The sequence below is a fragment of the Poecilia mexicana genome, unplaced genomic scaffold, assembly GCF_051168715.1.
Source record: "Poecilia mexicana isolate PSO_F unplaced genomic scaffold, ASM5116871v1 scaffold_12, whole genome shotgun sequence".
In the NCBI taxonomy this organism is placed as follows: domain Eukaryota; kingdom Metazoa; phylum Chordata; class Actinopteri; order Cyprinodontiformes; family Poeciliidae; genus Poecilia; species Poecilia mexicana.
The window spans coordinates 13,821,035-13,838,606 of record NW_028263381.1 but is presented as its reverse complement, the minus strand read 5'-3'; the positions used below and the strand labels follow the sequence as shown (position 1 = coordinate 13,838,606).

The window sequence follows — 17,572 nt, the reverse complement described above, 5'->3', positions numbered from 1 at the left end:
CTTAGGTTGATTGGTCTATTTAGATTGCCCTTAAGTGTGACTGTGTGCATTACTTGCAGTACATACCAAGTCTTGCTCACTAGTTGGTTCGTTATGTTTGTTGCAAAACAAAAGGTTTGGTTTGGTTTTGAATAACAATAAGTGCCAAAGGCAATTGTTACAAAGTTTGTGTTTCTGAGAAAATGTACCAAGTTGGGGCAAAACGTACTTATCGGGAAATAATAGCCTAACTGGCAAAGGACACTGGCCTAGTAAAAGTAGTAAATCCGGTAACACTTTATTTGAAGGGGTGTGCATAAAACTGACATGACACTGTCATAAACATGACAGAACCCCTGTCATGGACACAAAGAAGTCTTTATGAATGTTTATGACCGTTGTCATGAAGTGTCATTCGGTAAATAAATCCAACTGAGAAGCTGCAACAAAACTTTTTTTAACAAACAAAGCCATTGGTTATACATGCTTATCCTTACAGGGCCACACAGGGTACACACATACACACGAATGCACACATTCTCCAGATATTGAACACAAGACATACTTGTTTTGCTATCAGGTATCAGATTACAGGTGCAGCCTCAGCTGGTGATGTCTCTGGCTGATTAATGTTTGTTTCAGTAGTTTGACAGTGGGAACCCAACGACTGTCAACACAGTTTAATGCAAGATAAGCAAAATGTACATATATGCATGAGTGGTGCTGAAACAAAATACTGCATAACCCCACAGCAGAAATATATGTGGGGAATTTGATCCGGGTATCATGTAAGTCAAATAGAACGTACAAATAATCCAGGTATTTTAATGCAATTTTATTTTCTTAAGTTCACAATTCACAACAACAAAGCACATAAAAATATAAACTTCAATTTAAAAAGGTGTTAAAGGCACAAAAAAAACAAACAAACAAAAAAAAACACTAACATCAGATTAATAAGCATATTGTGCCAGTGGCCCATTGCCAAAAATCAAAGAGGTTGAAAATATTGCTAGTTTACATGTTTACAGTTGTGACAACTGTAGCTGAAACTTAAACATTTATTTATGCCCAAGCTTTTTGTCACATCAACAGTTTCTGAATGGAACAGAATTTGGATTAAACACATTTCCTGTTTCTCAATTGTAACCTTTACACCAAAACTTCTGAGTCAGGTGTGGAGAGCAATAAAACTGATCATCCGATACAACCGGTTTTTCTAAGAACAACAATGGCACCCATAGTTCAGTTCATTTAACCGGGCCACTTTTCCACGAAAACATTTCCAGAAGAACCATTTTATTCAGTGTTCTCAAAAGGCTTAGTTATACTGAAACATGATAGTTCATGTTTTGTTCTTCCTTTGAATGAATGCTATCACTGTTTGATAACAAGAACATCTCAAGCATTTCGCTGAAAATGAAATTAACTTCTAACACCTGTCACCAGTGAGGAATGCATCCCTGATAGGAGTCACTCTTTCAAAGACTGGTTCACTAAAAAACACAGTGATGCTCTGATTCAACTTACAAATACAACCATTAAACCAAACATGGAAATAAACAATATATAATATTTAAGCCATTTTTATTTTATCAGTACTATAATAGTCCAGAAAAAACTTTCTTGAATTGTTTCAAGAAAAAGTCAGCAATATTGAACATACATATCAACAAATTAAAAGATTCTGGGGGTGTTGTACTGCAACAAAACTTAAAGTTGTAAAGAAATGACACAATTCAGGTACTTTTAGGTGACTGCTACAAGATTTCTATCCAGCCAGGCCACCTTAATTTTCATTTATGCTTCCTTTCTCCTCTGAAAGGATCAGCATTTCCTCTTCCTTAGAAGACAATCTTTGTGCGTTCTTGAGAGCTAATTGAGGTTTCATCGTGGTTAATCACTTAAAACTCAGCTGTCTAGTATTGTCTCTTGCATACGCTTCTCAATATACATCTCACACACACCTGATACAACAAACTTTTATTTTTCTTCTGTCCAGTGCTACTAAGAAATAAAAGATTAACCTCCCACGACAAAGCTCACAGAGAAAACTGTGTTTGCTAGTGGAATGCTTACAGATATTTCAGTCTTTATGTTTTTCAGTACACAGGCTTGTAGAAAATCTGACCACCCAGAAGCCTGCGCCTCAGCTCGTTCCACAGCAGGCTGCGCTCCCTCTGGGATCCTTTCATGAAGCCCCGGTTCTCTTGAGCACGACGAGACAGATAAGGGATCACCTCATTGACAGGGCCGTATGGGACGTACTTGTACACCGGGAAACCTGCCTGACCTGTTTTCAACACGGAAGCCAAAGACAAAGATGTAAAGCTCACTGTCGCCACCTTGTGAGCATACAGTGTCATGACTACAACAAGGTTTTCAAATCTCGTCTGCATGATCAAAAAAAAACACAAAAGACAATTCAGGGATAAAGAATGAAGCTGTTTTAGAAATAAGGGGTTCTGGTCAGTTCAGAGAAGAGTGAAAAAACTGAGTGGTGCACATTGCCACACACACCATCTTCACAGGGAGCATGTATGGCATTGTGAGCATGATTTTCTTCAGCAGGGACAGGCTAGCCTGTCAGGGTTCATATGAAGACAGATAGTGGTAAATACAGGTTAGTCCTGAAGGAACACCTCTTGGAATAGCAAAAGAGTTTAAATGGAATGGAGCTAAATGAAGTGGTTGAAATCAAAACTTACTTGTTTGATACAGACATACCTCCAAAGACTTGCAGATGCAATTGCAACAAAATGTGGCTTTATAAAATATTGACTCAAGTCTTGCATTTAGTGTGTAATTAAAAGAGAAACAACATAATTTAATTCTGAGTTCCCACATCATGTGCATAGAGTTACTATAGGTCAAACTGGGTAGTATTGGGTTGACACCAAAAGGTTGTGATGTAATGTTTGGCAGCTTTCACTAAAGGACACCAGGAACTTGTTTTCTCTCAACACATTCACTGCAGGTCTTTTTCAAAGGTCGTCGACTCGCCTGACTGTGACTAGGCTGACGTCTGTGGGTATCGTGTTTTAGCTGAGCCTTTGCAGTCACCTGGGGCTGTGACGTAAGCCTTTGTGATTTCATAACCCAGTGTTTGCTTTTAGTATCTGAGCTGAGTGCAACGTACCTAGGGGGAAGCTGATCTGGTCACACATGCCGAGCAGCTGTCCAAAGTAAACTTTATTCTCCGTGGGTGACAGACCCATTTCATTCATCCTGAAAAAATTGAAAAAACACACATTCAGGTTATCTGAAGACTTGTGATACATTATATCATCATAAATCAGAGCTATTAGAGCTGTTTGATGCTTCAACACAATCCGGAATCTAATGAAGGAGCAATATTCAACCTTCATTTTGATGTTTTTATACAGAACAGAGGCAAAAACATACTTTTCAAGAGTGAACTTCACGGTGTCCTCGTTGTGAGTAGCAACCATGACATTTGCTTTTCTGTTGTGTTCAATCTCCTCCAGGACATACTCCAAACACCTGGACAAACAAAAAGCCAAATGGTAGGGATACAAAAACTACCTGACTGAAGTACAGAAAAGGTTCTGGCAACCAAGTCAAGATTTACTTGTGGTACATCCTGTTTGTGGCTTCGTAGTCGGGGTTTATTGGGTCTTCGTAGCCAATCTCCTGGGCTCTGGCTCTCTCTTGGTACATATAGGCTCCACGAACGAGTTTGGCGCCAAAGTACCAACCCTCTCGTCGGGACAGCTCTACATCCAGAGTCACATTGTCGTAGGCTTCCTAGAAAACCATTGACAATAGAGAAAATATGATGAGCATTAGTACTACTCAGTCTTTTTTAGGCTTTTAGGAAATATTGGGTTTTTTTCACAATGAAAACATTTGATAACATATGTGTTGCAACTGTGAGAAAGTCTGTTTGTTTTAATTGAATTTAATTTTAAGTGAAACACATTGTTGTAAGATTGTAAAGAAAAAGGTAATATTCTGAATGACTAGACATTTTTATTAAGAAAAACATTCAGGTCATCAAAAGGTGAAAATATTTATAACAACCTTTAATTACTACCATAACTTCATCAAAATTATGTTAATAAAAAGTTGTAAGGAATAAAATCAAGTATAATAAAATAAAGTGATCTTCCAGAATTTTCCAGTTTTGAAAATAGTAAAGAAACCTTATCTATAACTACACTGTAAAATCAATATCAACCCTCCAAAGTCCCTAATAAATAATAATATTCACCTTAAGATAACACTGGTAAGTGTTGAAAATCACTGGCTTTTCTCTGTTGAACTTCCTCTGCATCTCCAGGGTGAGTCGACTGATAGCTGGTTGGAAGTACGTCTGCTCTGCATCCACCATGAGCCTCACTCCATTCTCCAAAGCATGCTGAAGCACAAAGTAGTAGTTCTCATAATGGTTCATTACAGCAGTAACTGAATATGTGCACAAGGCAAACAGGGCCTGTGGTTAATATCTATATTTGGGATTTTATTTTTCCTTAAACAGCACCTCTGTGGTAAGTTATGTGTATTACATGTTATTTAATGTACTGGTAATAACTTTAGTCATCTTTTTGAGTTCTCACCTTTGCTAGAATGTCGACTCTCTGCAGCATTCTCTTCATCTGGCTCTCCTCCTCGGCTGTAAACTTGTTTGACAAAGATTCCAGCTGGCCTGTCTGCACAGCCAAAACACAGAGTGATTAGCATTCTTATTGAAGAATATGAACTCCTTACCATGGCGTGTGTCATGGAGAGAAAACTGCAGGATGATCAGTACAAGTTTCTCCAGTATTTGGGGTCTGTCTTTTCTCTAAGTTGTGATTCCAATATTTTTTAGTTGGGGGGAGAGGAAGATGTTTTTTTCCACATCAGTGAATTTAGATCTGATTATTTTCCACCAAATGAACAGGAAATCAAGCATAAAGTGGAAGAGATGTTCTTCCCAGCATCTACATTTCTGTTCCCGAGTAACAGATAGTATATCTCCATCTGTTACTCATACTTTGCTTTAAAAATAGGGTATTAATCACAGAGGTTTACCTGACGAGTGTTTTTGTTGTTAATTTAAAGGTTTTGTAGGTACGCAGCATACATTGCAACAACTGCCAATTTATCACCAGATCACCTCTGAAACACCATAAAAGTTGCAATGACTTACCTCAAGATTTGGCACCATGAGGAGATTGGACATTTTTGTTGTATCATTTATCAGACTGTTCCAGTCCAGCAAGTCGATTGTTCTGGGGATATCAAATGCAATAGATAAATTCAGATAAAAAGGTACCGGCGTCGCTTCTCAGTAAATGGAAGGTTATCTTACCCTGACAAACCCAGCTTCTCCCCAGTGAACCAGTTCTCAATGTCATCTCTGGCTGCTACACCCATTTGAGTCAAACTTTCCTACAAGAACAAAATATAACAATACAAATAAAAAATAAAATTGGTTTAAATAGTAAACATCCCACAAATATATGAACAGAAGTGTTCTAAAATAATCAAAAAAGAAGATTCAAAGACACCCGTCCCAGGTGAGCATGTAGGCGCATGCAAAATGACCTGAAATACCTTCAGCTGCTCCAGTTCCAGTCTTTTCTCCAAAGCAGTCATGTCAGATTTTCCTTGCTGTGCAGCGAGGAAGTTAAAGAACTTCCTCCATTTGACAAGGACCTCTGAAAACTGGAGCTGTTTAAACAAAAGGTAAGATTTTAATCATAAACATGTAATAAAAGTCAGCTGCAGTTCTGACTGACACAGGTAACGACCCAGAGGTGACTTTATTTAACTTTTATAATAGCGTATGTAAACCAAAAGATGTAAAAAGTGGCCAATTTAGTGAAATGATGCTCATTATTTGTACAAAAAGATGCCAAGTTATTCTTACAAGGAACTGTGGTCGTCCCAGTGCAGTCATTTTAATTGCAGAGAATCCATCGTTTGAAGCTCCACCTAAAATACAGAAGCAGTATGGTTTTATTGGTAAAATTAAGATTTACTTTTTTAATGGTCATCACATGAGTACATATGCAACCAACAGTGGCCAGACAGTGTGAAAAACATGTTGCAGTAAACTAGACACAGCAAACATGTTGAGTAACAGACGTGCAAAAATCCACAGCATACTGTTTGCTTAATCAGCAATGATGTTTGTGAAGTTTGATCTGCTTTAGATGGCAAAATATTTGCTTTTCTGGTGGCCTTGCTCTGGTCAGCGAATGTCTTGACTCCATCATAAACTCAGAGGAATAACACAGTGACCTTGTTCTACTGCACAGACGATATTGCTTACATACCAGCTCTTCACACAACTAGTAAAAATATGTAGTCTTCAGATCAACTCTGCACTCTTAGTTATGCATTCATTTTTATTTCACTTTTTTATTTTAAAATATTTCTTTCCCTAACTGCTTCAGATACTACTTACCTGATGCTTTAATACAGTTTATGAACGTCTCCATTTGATTGTCACATTTGGCCTCATCAGCATAAAAGTAGGTGCGAGCGCTGATGACACCTCCACGTCTGTCCCCAAATTGACGGTGGGCCTTGTACTTCTTCTCACGATGACCTGCACCTAAAGAGGAAAAATGATCTTAACCAACTTAGGTGAAGAAACAGTACACTTCAACTTTGATTTTTATGGAGTAATTTACTGTTTATAAACTAGAACTGAATTATGTTGTAACTCAGTTCTAGTTACTGAGTTGCTAGAACTCTGTAACTAGAGTTTTGATGCAAATTTTCGTATCAAAATGATAAAAGTTATCATTAGTAGAATTGTAGTTCATCTTAAAGAGCTGAGCTATTTCACGTAAAATATTAAATGCATAAAAAGACTGAAAAAGTCTTTTTTTTAATAAATCATGAAACATATACAAATAATAACGGCAAGAACATACATGGAGAAACATTTCTTTCAGAGAAAGCCTTGTAGCTGTGTTGTAAGCGTTAAACTCTTCACGTGAAGCAAACGTCACCCTGCTGCAACAGCTGGTATCTCATACCTAGTGAGAACCAGCTCCAACCAGTGCAGTCCAGTCAAAAGCACATGTTGGTGTGAGAGTCCAGCATGTCACTCTGCACCAAAACAGCTTTCACTCGCAGTGCCATCGCTCCAAGGAAGGCAAACCCTCTTTTCACCATATAAGCCTACTCCCCGGCCGCTCCTTACTACATGGAGCATATAAACTGATGTGTTGCACAACTTCAAATAAATAAATCATCCCTAAAGAGAACCAATATACATACCTGGGCTTTCCTTCTCTGCCTCGGAAACACAGGAACTGGGGGGAAATAAAGAAGATTTGCATTAGAAGACTCAGCTATTCTTTATAGAAAGCATGAATAAACATCTTCTACTGATAAATTATATTTTCACAGTAAAGCCTATGTGCTGAGAAACAATGTGATTCTGACTTATGCTGACTTGCTGAGATATTCTGCCCTTTTCTCTTCATATTGAGGCAAACAGTCTTCTTGAAAAAGTCTTTCTTTTTTAATAAATCATGAAACATATACAAATAATAATATAGCTAGTACCTTACCAAAGAAGGTACTGAAAAACAGAAAATGTCATTCTTTTGTAGTAAAAGCATTTGGACAAATATAAACTGTGTTTATTGCCACCACAGAGCAGCCCACAATACTTCTTTGCAAGTGTATGAGTGTGTAATAAAGAGTTACAACACATCAGCCTTAAGCGCTGGCAGCCTTTTAATAATGTCCACTCCTCCAGCTGGATATCAGGTCCAACCAATCAGAAGAGGGAGGTATGTCCCAATTGGCCAATAGGGGACAAGAACTGCTTGTGTTGTGGAAAACAAACATAAAACACTTTAAGATTTGATTGCAGGCCTTTAAGGAGGTGAAAAACATGCTGTATATTACACAGATCAGGAGGCATAACGGAAGCAATACATGAAGAGATAAGATAAGAGCAGAAAGTACAGTACAGTGGAATATTATAGAGCTTATGGAAGGAAATAAAATACTTAGTTTAAAAGATGAAATCAAACTTGTATTCTAAATGTAATGTGTGGAAAACTTTTGGTTTCTTTGTCTAACTTTACATGTTAAGCTAACTAATTCAGAAAATATTCCAAATTGGAAAAATTGCCATGCAAATTATAGAAAGTAACTAACAGCTAGGGTCAATTAAACAAACTCTATCATATTTAAACATAAATCAATTTTATTTTGGTATGTAATAATTGCAAGATAAAACATATTTACACATACTTGCTTAGTAGTATAATTAGTACTATAATCAACACTTCTATTATTTAGAGCTCTGTGCTCAAACATGCAGGCTTAAAAGACCTGAGGTCTACATTGTTAAGTGATGGAAGACTCAGCATGTAAGGGCACTGCCTCACTATCCATGCAGTTTGCAGGTTGTCATGTGCATTTGATTAAGCAATGGGTTAAACATACCTAAGGTTACTTGCATGAGATCTGGTTGTAAATTATATCCCCCCCCCAAACTATCTAATAAGTTTCAGGAAATTTGTCGTGTCAGTGGTATTTAATGCTATTCCTGCAGGTGCTATCCGAATCACACTACTCATGTTCCAAATATGCAGAGGGATGGTTTTCACTCTCTGACTTTAAATAACCTTCTGAATTCCCAGTTTTAGTGCGTTTGTGTTATTGTTGAATGGCAATAAAGGATTGGACAGAAAGACTCTGTTTTAGGTGCAGACACACCCAGTAAGTTACAAACTAGGATATAAGAAAAGTTTTCAAACATTCATGTGTATTTGGCCCTTATAACGTGTTTAAGTTTCTGAAATAAATGGGTTTTTCAGTACTATTTTAATTAAGTGAATGACTGTACTCACTCCATTTCTTTCTTCTCTGCCTCCTCTTGTGTCAGATCTTCTTCCACACTGTAGTCCAGCACTGCCCCCACGCCAAAAGCCTGGTTCTTGTGGATTAAAGGTTTGATAGCGTTATGGTCTTCCCCTGCCACAAACTGACCGTAGAAGGTCATCTTCATCAGCTTCTCAAACAACCGCTGACCCAGCAACTTCTTACTGAGTTCCATCAGCTGAAAGAGCATGGAAGAGAGGTTATAACGCTGGTTTATTTTAACACACAGGCAATTTGCAAGCTGAATTACAACTTTTCCAGATAAACTCACCCCCTTATTCTTCTCAACAAGGATGTCAATTCTACACAGGTTGAAGACCAGCAGACTTCGCAGCAGCTCGATGTTATTCTTACTTTTGTATGCCTCTTCGGTGTTGTCGAAGTCGATGTGAATTCTGTTCAGACGCACGTCTTTGGCGTTTTTGGTCTGGCTGATGAGTTCTACTGGGGCAGCATCCACCACCGCGCAGCCCTCCAACTGCCGCTGCGGCTCCTTCTCTTCCTGGCTCTTCGGGGATGCCACAGTTGACCGACATCTTGAAGGTGAAATGCGGATTTTGTTGATGTTTCCCGACTTCGCTCGAGCAAGAGACGCAACAAACTTCGTGTAGGACATATTTCCCCTTTCTTTAAATGAGTTTTTTTTTTTTTTTTTTAAACGCAGCGATCAGTTCCGTGCTGCTGGGCTGCTGCTTCTATGGGTGACGGTTGTGTAATGAGCGCGCGAGTCGGTGCGTCTGCAACTCATCACTCTGGTCTCGAGAGGCGGTTCCTCACATGTCGAAGCACGCGCCCTTCTTATTCAAATAAAATAGCTAAGATATCATGCATGGAATCTAACAGATTATGCTTTAGTTATTACATTCATCCATGCATCCATTATCTAACTCTCGCTTATCCCTGCATGGGTAAAAGTATACTAGGGGTGCTGGTGTCCACCTCAAGCGAACATCAATGCTTAAAAAATTATATCATCAGGCAGACAAAAGAAGTTATGAGCAGATTCTAAAGACTAAAATAGAAAAAATAAATTACATAATTAAAAAAAATTCAGGCAAAAGAAAGACTTTTACAAATATTTTTTTCTACGTAAAACCCCGTTATAGGTAATTTAAGTATAGTAAAATGTACTTTAAATGACAATACATAGTGCTTACTGTATGCTTGATCTCCAAATGGCACTAGGCTCAGCAGATAGAAAATAATATTTGTACACACCTAAAATGTCTCAGTTTATCATGAAATGTATGCGTGTTTCTGTGTCTCATACATTAGTGGTTAAAATGTGTTGATTTTTCATTCATTAACTCAACAGGGGTAAAATCTCCCCCAAAAATTCAAGTGAGATTAATGATACTTCGTAAAAATATTACTCAAGTATCGGTACGATGCACTAAAACTACTCCTAAAAGCACCCCCCACATTTACTCAAGTAAATGTAACTTAATAAATTGATTCTACCCGACTAAAATAAAAGTACATGAGATATAAAACTGATTTAAAAAAATAATTAATTTAATAATTGAGTTAATAGAATATCAAGAGGAGGAATTTCTGAGATTTCATTTAAAGTCAGGATTGGCGAACAAAACAACAACAAAAAAACAACAGATGTCAAATTCAGTCATTCCCTTTCTGTCGGAAGCAAAAAAAATATGTAGAGGCACTTTTGCCTCTGGGGGCGGTAATGCACAACGAAGTATCCACACTGCCGCCAACTCAAGAAAAAGAAGAAGAAGAAGAAGCTAACGTTGCTAACACGGAAGAAGGTGTGTGTCTTGAGAAGTAGCGTTCAAACTAAAACACTTAGGTGTTATCTTTGAAAGCTAATTGTACTGTTTTAAACGTAAGTAGTTTTTATTACAACATACACGATGTTCTAAGTAATACTGCTGTTATAGATTGGTAGAAATATTGGTGCATTTTAGCCGCAGTGAAATTTTTAGCCAGGTTAGCTGGTCAACAAAGAAATGTTACTTGCGTATCCAACGAACATATTCAGGTTCAAGACGATACAAAACAGAAATCCTGCAAAATGAATGAGGTTACACGGTCAACAAACCAAATATGTGGACTACAAAAAAAAATGTAACATTTAATGCCTACTATATCTTGTAGCAGCAACGCGTCCCTGTCCTGTTTATTAGCTTTAGCCTCCACATTTATTTGGTGGTGGTGTAGTTTTATCGTGTAACTCACGCTGAAAACGTTATAAATAAATCTGGTATTCTAGGCCGTGGGTGTAAAGCTTTCAGTTAGCGCCACGTGTTAATCTTCATTGAGTTGGTTAAGGTAGAAAAACAGGTCTGGTCGGTTCATCTTAAAGGATTTCTCAAGAAGGCCTTGGAAACGTCCTCGTTCTGAATAGTATAAAAGAAAATCAGCCTTTTAGAAAAGCACTGGAACTTGAATAGGTGTGCCAGTTAAAAATAAAAAATCTTTGATTATTTATCGTATCAGCTATTTTTATTTTTGATGTATTCTTAATATTTCACGTGCATATTTTGTGTGTTTGTTATTGAACTATGACAAACGTTTTTATGTTTTTAAATTTCCATTTGTTGGATGATTTATTTCCCTCAATTTGAATCGAAATCTGTAAAATATTGGTGTCTAAAGATCACAGAAAAATTGCTTAGTTGAATGTAAAATATTTTTTAGGAATTGACTTGAGATGTTGAGCAAACACTGACAATTATTCTGCTGTAATAGTGATTACAACAACAATTGAACTTTCAATAGATCTTTTATTCAGCTAAAAGGTTTGGTTAATTTGCTCTAGATTTTTATTTTTGCAATTAACACTAGCAGATAGTAAGTAGTCTGTGTCAAAAAAAAAACACAAAAAAAAACAGCTGGTGTGTGGTTTTTTTTATTTTTATTGCAGCATATTTGCTAACTACTTGAATTGACATATAAACATTTATTCATTTTGATGCACAGGCTTATTATGCGTGTGTGTGCATATGCAAACTCATAATTTTTGAAATGTAAACATTGAAAAGCATTAAGGGCAGCTTATTCATTTAACCAAACCAGCTAATTATCTTGAGTGAAATTCAGCAGTTTTGTTTTCAGACTATATTTTGCTATAAATCATTATTATCATCCCTGCTCTGAACATCTTGCCCATGATAAATTACTAATAACTACATTTTGCTACAGTAAAGTTTCTTCCTATAATAGAACATGATGTAAATTACTGGTTGTCAAAGCAGGTACAAAACATTCCTGTGGTTGTTGGCATGGAAGCTCCAGTAAGAGTCAGTTTCCCTTTCCTACCAAAAGAGAGTCTGATACAAAATGACCAAAATTGTAAAACCTTTTGGTGAAGGGAGAAAATGGGAAAAAACAACCTATTTGACTGTTTAAAAACCAATGTCTAATTCATTTATTTGTTTTATAGTACGTAGAATTAGCAAAAAATATCCCAGGAATAGCATTTAGAAGTATGTAGGCACTTAGAAATTATGTAGCATTATGATAGTTACTCTGCTGCTTTCTCCACTTCTCTGAAGCACTGCAGAGTTTTTAACACTTTCTGCTCACAACATTTAAGGATTTTGTTCATTTTTATATGAATGCGAAAACTGTGCAATAATTTCACCTGCATAAAAATGCTATTTCTTATTAAACATGTTCTACCCTCTTTTAAAGTTTCAGGCTTGGATCCAGATTTGAGACTTTTTTTTTTCCCTTGACCCCATCATTTACTACTGTTGTGACTTCAACTCCGGTTTACAGATTACAGATATACAGATCTTTGTCTAAGTTAAGGAATTGGCCTCCAATGGACTAAGTGTATGGATTTGGAAAAGGACCGTTTCCACAGCTGTTTCTGAAAGCAAGAGGTGCACTCACAGTCTGCAGTTGCCCCTATTCTGTGTCAGCAGTGCGATCCAGTCATTCAACATGTCTGACGGCCGGATCTATGTTGGAAATCTCCCCATGGATGTCCAGGAGAGAGACGTAGAGGATCTCTTCTTCAAATATGGAAAAATCCGAGAAATAGAATTGAAGAATAACAGAGGAACTGTTCCTTTTGCCTTCATCCGGTTCGAGGATCCACGGTGAGTTTTCGGGATGGTCTCTGGCAAGTCGAATCAGAATCCCCTTGTTGGACAACTTTGATTTTGTGATACAACTCTACTCCAATAATCAATCGCCAGCAGGAAATGGATGGAGGCACCAAATCCAACTTTTGCCCACTGGGTGTATTTTGGTAAGGAGTTATTTCCTCTCTTCTCTTAGGGATGCTGAGGATGCTGTCTTTGGAAGGAATGGATATGCATATGGGAACTCCAAGCTACGTGTAGAGTATCCTCGATCCTCTGCTGCCAAAACTGGTCCAATGGGAGGTTTTGGAGGAGGAGGAGTAGGAGGAGGACAGAGAGGAAGGTTTGGACCCCCAACTCGAAGATCCGAATTTCGGGTCATAGTGACTGGTAGGTGGATGCCGTGAATCGTGGCCCAATGATATTAATCTCTGTTAAGCTGCGACGACAAATTAAAGGGACTGTTAGGAATGTAGGATTCATAGTCAGATATCATTTCTCTCTCATGGCGGACAGGTGCACAAGGGCCCAGTAAATGGACCCCAAAGGTTGTAGACAAATATTTCTCTTTCGTTGTGGAGAGGAGAACAAGGGTTTCGTACATGGACACCAAAAGATGTGTACAGATATTTTCTCTCTCTTGGTGGACAGCAGGACAAGGGCCTGGTAGATGGATCCCAGAAATTGTAGACAAAAATTTCACTCTCTCTCAAGGCGGACTGGAGAACAAGGGCATCATAAATGGACCCCAACATTTGTAGACAAATATTTCTCTCTTTTATGACGGACTGGAGGACATGGGTCTAGTAGATGGATCCAAGGATTGTAGACAAATATTTCTCTCTATCATGGCGGACAGGAAGACAAGGGCCTAGTAGATGGATCCAAGGATTGTAGACAAAAATCTCCCTATCATTGCGGACAGGAACACAAAGGCCTAGTTGGTGGATCCAAGGATTGTAGACAAATATTTCTCTCTATCATGGCGGACAGGAAGACAAGGGCCTTATAGATGGGCTCCAACCATAGTAGGCAAATAATTCTTTCATTGTGGAGAGGAGGACAAGGGCCTTGTAGATGGATGCCAAAAGTTGTAGACAGATATTTCTCCCTCATGGAGGACTGGAGGACCAGGGTTCTGTAGATGGATGCCAAAGATTTGACAAATATTTCACTCTCTCGCTCGCCGTGGACTGGAGGACAAGGGCGTAGTAGATGGATCCCAAGTGTTATAGACAGACATTTCTCTCTCTCATGGCAAACTAGAGGGAAAAGGATGCCAAAAATTGTAGACGCATAATGAAATCTCTCTCATGGCGGACTAGAAGAAAATGGATCTCAACAGTTGTTGACAAATAATACGATCTCTCTCTTATGGCGGACTGGAGGACAAGGGAAATAGTAAAGGATGTCTTGAGTCATAGGCAGATATGTTTTCTCTTGGTGGACTGGAAGTCAAGGGGACTGAGTGGATGAGATGAAGTCTGCTTCTCAGATCATGAAAACTGAAACTAAACAAAAACTGATCATGTTGCCTGAATAATCCTAAACTCCCGCTGTAGTGACTGGTAGGTGTAATTTTATCATTGTGTATCTTTTATCTGTTGTTTTCCACATTCACAAAATGTTAACGTAACACACAGTGCCTTGCAATATTGCATATTCGGTCATGTTACAACCACAGACTTCCATGTATTTTACTAGAATTTTGTGTAGGATACTAACGCTCAATTGTGACTGGGGAAAATGCATGCTTCTTTTAAACATCTTTCAAGTACAAATCTGAAAGCTTTTATATTTATATTTTTCACATAGTACAAGTGGTATTTAAACTTTTTGGGATGCTAATCAACTGATCCCAGTGGTAACAATAACTAGTTGCCATGGCGAAGCATCAACTATCCAATAGTAAAAGACCAACACTATTTGTGCCGGTCAATCATACAAAATCTCTGTAAGATACATTGATTGTGGTGGTTGTATGAGAAGATGCGAGCCAGTTCGCTTTTGCAGTGCACTGTTTGTAACTAGGCTTCCTATAGTACTTATTACTGCTACAGAAAGACAGAGATTTCATATGATTTATTTTGTACTTCTTTAGTATTTTTAATATGACAACAATTTAAATATAGGCAGTCTAAGGTAGTTGTTTATTTTATAGCTGCTGAAACGCTTAGCTTCAAGTATTTTTAATTATGTTAAGACACAATTTTACATCTGGTCTGAAAGAGACTCGATAGAAAAGTGGGTAGTTACATTTTAAAACGTTCTTGTCACATTTGAAGTCGGTGTGCATTTTAAGCAACTGCAGCTCAGGAGTTGGCATTACACTTATCAATAAGTAACTTCTCCAAGGTGAAACTGTAAATGATTAAAGAAGCTCCAGTTCAACTCCTGAATCGGTACGTAAGCTAAAATTTCAAGTGAGTTGATCAAAGTTTGCATTTTTGTTTCACAAAGAACTTCATGAAAGTGATTTTTAAAATGTTATTCAGGCTTCATTTTTAATAAAGTTCCTTAAAGCTTTACACTTTGGTCGACCAAACCAAATTTATTCCTGCTGTCATTCATTTCTTAAATGTTTTTCATCATATTTGCCCTCCCCTCCAAAAGGGTTACCGGCTACTGGAAGCTGGCAGGATCTGAAGGATCACATGCGAGAAGCGGGAGATGTTTGTTTCGCAGATGTACAGAGAGACGGCGAGGGCGTAGTGGAGTTTCTCCGTAGGGAGGATATGGAGTACGCGCTACGCCGACTTGACCGAACGGAGTTTCGGTCGCATCAGGTATGTGGCATCAGTGATGGTGAAAACAGACACTGTTGTTCATATTTGTAATTTATTGAACTTTTTTTTTTTTTTTTTGCAGGGTGAGACCTCATATATCCGAGTTTATGAGGAGAGAGGCGGTGGCGCTCCCAACTGGGGTCGTTCACGTTCTCGTTCCAGATCCCGAGGCCGCTATTCTCCTCCGTATTTTAACAGAGGATCTCCCCCTCGCTACCCGTCACCTCCACGCCATCCCATGTTGAGGCATAGTCCGCCTCCAAGGAGGCACCCCCCACCTCACCATAGCCCACCTCCACGTCATTACAGATAGAGGCCTCTGTGTTTACGCGACATCTGGAGGAAATATTTCACATTTTTGCATTTTAACCATTTCATGTCTGTTTTACTTCAGACATCCTCGTCCCTATTTTGGTATAAATGCATTCCATGGCCAGAAAACCCACAACAGCCTACTCTTTCTGCAGCCTTTAAGTTTTTTTTTTTTTTCTGTTTTTAGGTTTAGCTATTTCAAAACAGAGTTGGCAATTCTTAAGTTGACATTCTGATTTCTACTTTGATAGTTAATTTCTTGGCTGTTCATTAAAACCTCGTCAGAAACTTCAGGTGTGATTTTCTGTTAAATTGATCAAATCTATTTTCCCACTTTAGATTTTAATTTTTAGGGATTTTTTTATTATTATTTTCTCCTCTCAACGATGTTGATCATTTGTGAGCCTTTTAGCTGTTGTCTGGAAGCCTGTTTTTTTTTTTTCTTTTGAAGTGTGAACAATTGATTAAAGTGACCTGTAGGTTGAGTATAATTTGTTGTTCTTTACCAATAAAATATAAACTCTTAATGAGACAGTTTCATTCTTGAAAAGTCAAATCAATTCCACAAAACATGGAATTGAATAAAATAATTTTCCAGGATAGGATTTGTAGTTTTATTTGGTTTCTATCCACAGTTTTTTAGTCAGTTGCATTTAGATGTACAAATTGATTAAAACAAATCCATAACAGTGACTCTCAAAAGTCTTCACACATTTTATTCTCGCCAGTTTTTGAAACAAAAAAGTGAGACCATGGTAAATAAAAATCTTTTGCACATGTCATATTTGTCCTCTACAGTTTAAAAAAAACGAATGTTAGGTTAAGCCGGAAAAGGGTAGAGTGCCTTCTCCGGGTCAGGGGGGTTGTCCTGCCTCAAGTGGAGGAGTTTAAGTATCTGGGGATCTTGCTCACGAATGAGGGAAGGGAGATCGACAGGCGGATTGGTGCAGCATCTGCAGTGAAACGGGCGCTGTACCGGCCCGTCGTGGTGAAGAGAGAGCCGAGTCAAAAAGCGAAGCTCTCGATTTACCGGTTGATCTACGTTCCCACCCTCATCTATGGTCATGAGCTTTGGGTTATGACCGAAAGAACGAGATCACGGATACAAGCGGCTGAAATGGGTTTCCTCCGCAGGGTGGCTGGGCTCTGATAGGGTGAGAAGGTCGGTCATCCGGAAGGGACTCAGAATAGAGCCGCTGCTCCTTCATGTCGAGAGGAGCCAGTTGAGGCTCGGGCATCTGGTAAGGATGCCTCCTGGACGCCTCCCTGGTGAGGTGTTTCGGACAAGTCCCACCGGGAGGAGGCCTTGGGGAAGACCCAGGACACACTGGAGGGACTATGTCTCTCGGCTGGCCTGGGAACGCCTTGGGGTTCCCCCGGAGGAGCTGGAAGAAGTGGCTGGGGAAAGGGAAGTCTGGGCCTCCCTTCTGAAGCTGCTGCCCCCGTGACCCGACCCGACCCCGGATAAGTGGGAGAAAATGGATGGATGGATGGATCGATGGAGATTACACACTTTTTTCTGCCATGATATGCATAAATTGCAAAAAACTTATATTCCAGAGACAGTTACTCAGT

General features: G+C 38.6%; 2 protein-coding genes across 7 annotated transcripts; one reads left to right on the top strand and one right to left on the bottom strand.

Annotated features, from left to right (window-relative positions):
- Nucleotides 1-793: 793 nt before the first annotated feature.
- On the bottom strand, nt 794-9,893 carry prodha (proline dehydrogenase (oxidase) 1a). Its single transcript, XM_014969230.2, has 14 exons — nt 9,116-9,893; nt 8,814-9,022; nt 7,222-7,256; nt 6,398-6,547; nt 5,858-5,922; nt 5,542-5,658; nt 5,297-5,376; nt 5,135-5,216; nt 4,560-4,652; nt 4,214-4,360; nt 3,572-3,747; nt 3,385-3,483; nt 3,119-3,207; nt 794-2,272 (listed from the first exon to the last, which is right to left on the bottom strand). Exons 1-14 carry the CDS (start codon nt 9,458-9,460, stop codon nt 2,082-2,084), a joined length of 1,878 nt encoding a protein of 625 aa, XP_014824716.1. The 5' UTR covers nt 9,461-9,893; the 3' UTR covers nt 794-2,081.
- A 652-nt stretch (nt 9,894-10,545) lies between these two features.
- On the top strand, nt 10,546-16,524 carry srsf9 (serine and arginine rich splicing factor 9). 6 transcript variants are annotated; one of them, XM_014969290.2, is made up of 5 exons: nt 10,546-10,613; nt 12,738-12,914; nt 13,096-13,289; nt 15,513-15,685; nt 15,768-16,524. In XM_014969290.2, the coding sequence occupies exons 2-5, from the start codon at nt 12,757-12,759 to the stop codon at nt 15,996-15,998; spliced, it is 756 nt and encodes a 251-aa protein (XP_014824776.1). In that variant the 5' UTR covers nt 10,546-10,613; nt 12,738-12,756; the 3' UTR covers nt 15,999-16,524. The 6 variants fall into 6 exon arrangements, with proteins under 6 accessions (XP_014824776.1, XP_014824753.1, XP_014824759.1 ...); XM_014969267.2 differs by having other exon boundaries at nt 10,552-10,690; XM_014969273.2 differs by having other exon boundaries at nt 10,552-10,690; nt 12,735-12,914.
- Nucleotides 16,525-17,572: the final 1,048 nt, after the last annotated feature.

Bases quoted from the DNA above. Each gene is read 5' to 3' on its own strand.
- prodha (XM_014969230.2), bottom strand. From the start codon at position 9,460: ATGTCCTACACGAAGTTTGTTGCGTCTCTTGCTCGAGCGAAGTCGGGA. The intron at 5,659-5,857 runs GTAAGAATAACT...TTGTTTAAACAG, and splicing joins TGGGACGACCACAGTTCCTT to CTCCAGTTTTCAGAGGTCCT. The intron at 3,208-3,384 runs GTATGTTTTTGC...CAATTTTTTCAG, and splicing joins GTGAAGTTCACTCTTGAAAA to GATGAATGAAATGGGTCTGT.
- srsf9 (XM_014969290.2), top strand. From the start codon at position 12,757: ATGTCTGACGGCCGGATCTATGTTGGAAATCTCCCCATGGATGTCCAG. The intron at 12,915-13,095 runs GTGAGTTTTCGG...CTCTTCTCTTAG, and splicing joins ATCCGGTTCGAGGATCCACG to GGATGCTGAGGATGCTGTCT. The intron at 15,686-15,767 runs GTATGTGGCATC...TTTTTTTTGCAG, and splicing joins CGGAGTTTCGGTCGCATCAG to GGTGAGACCTCATATATCCG.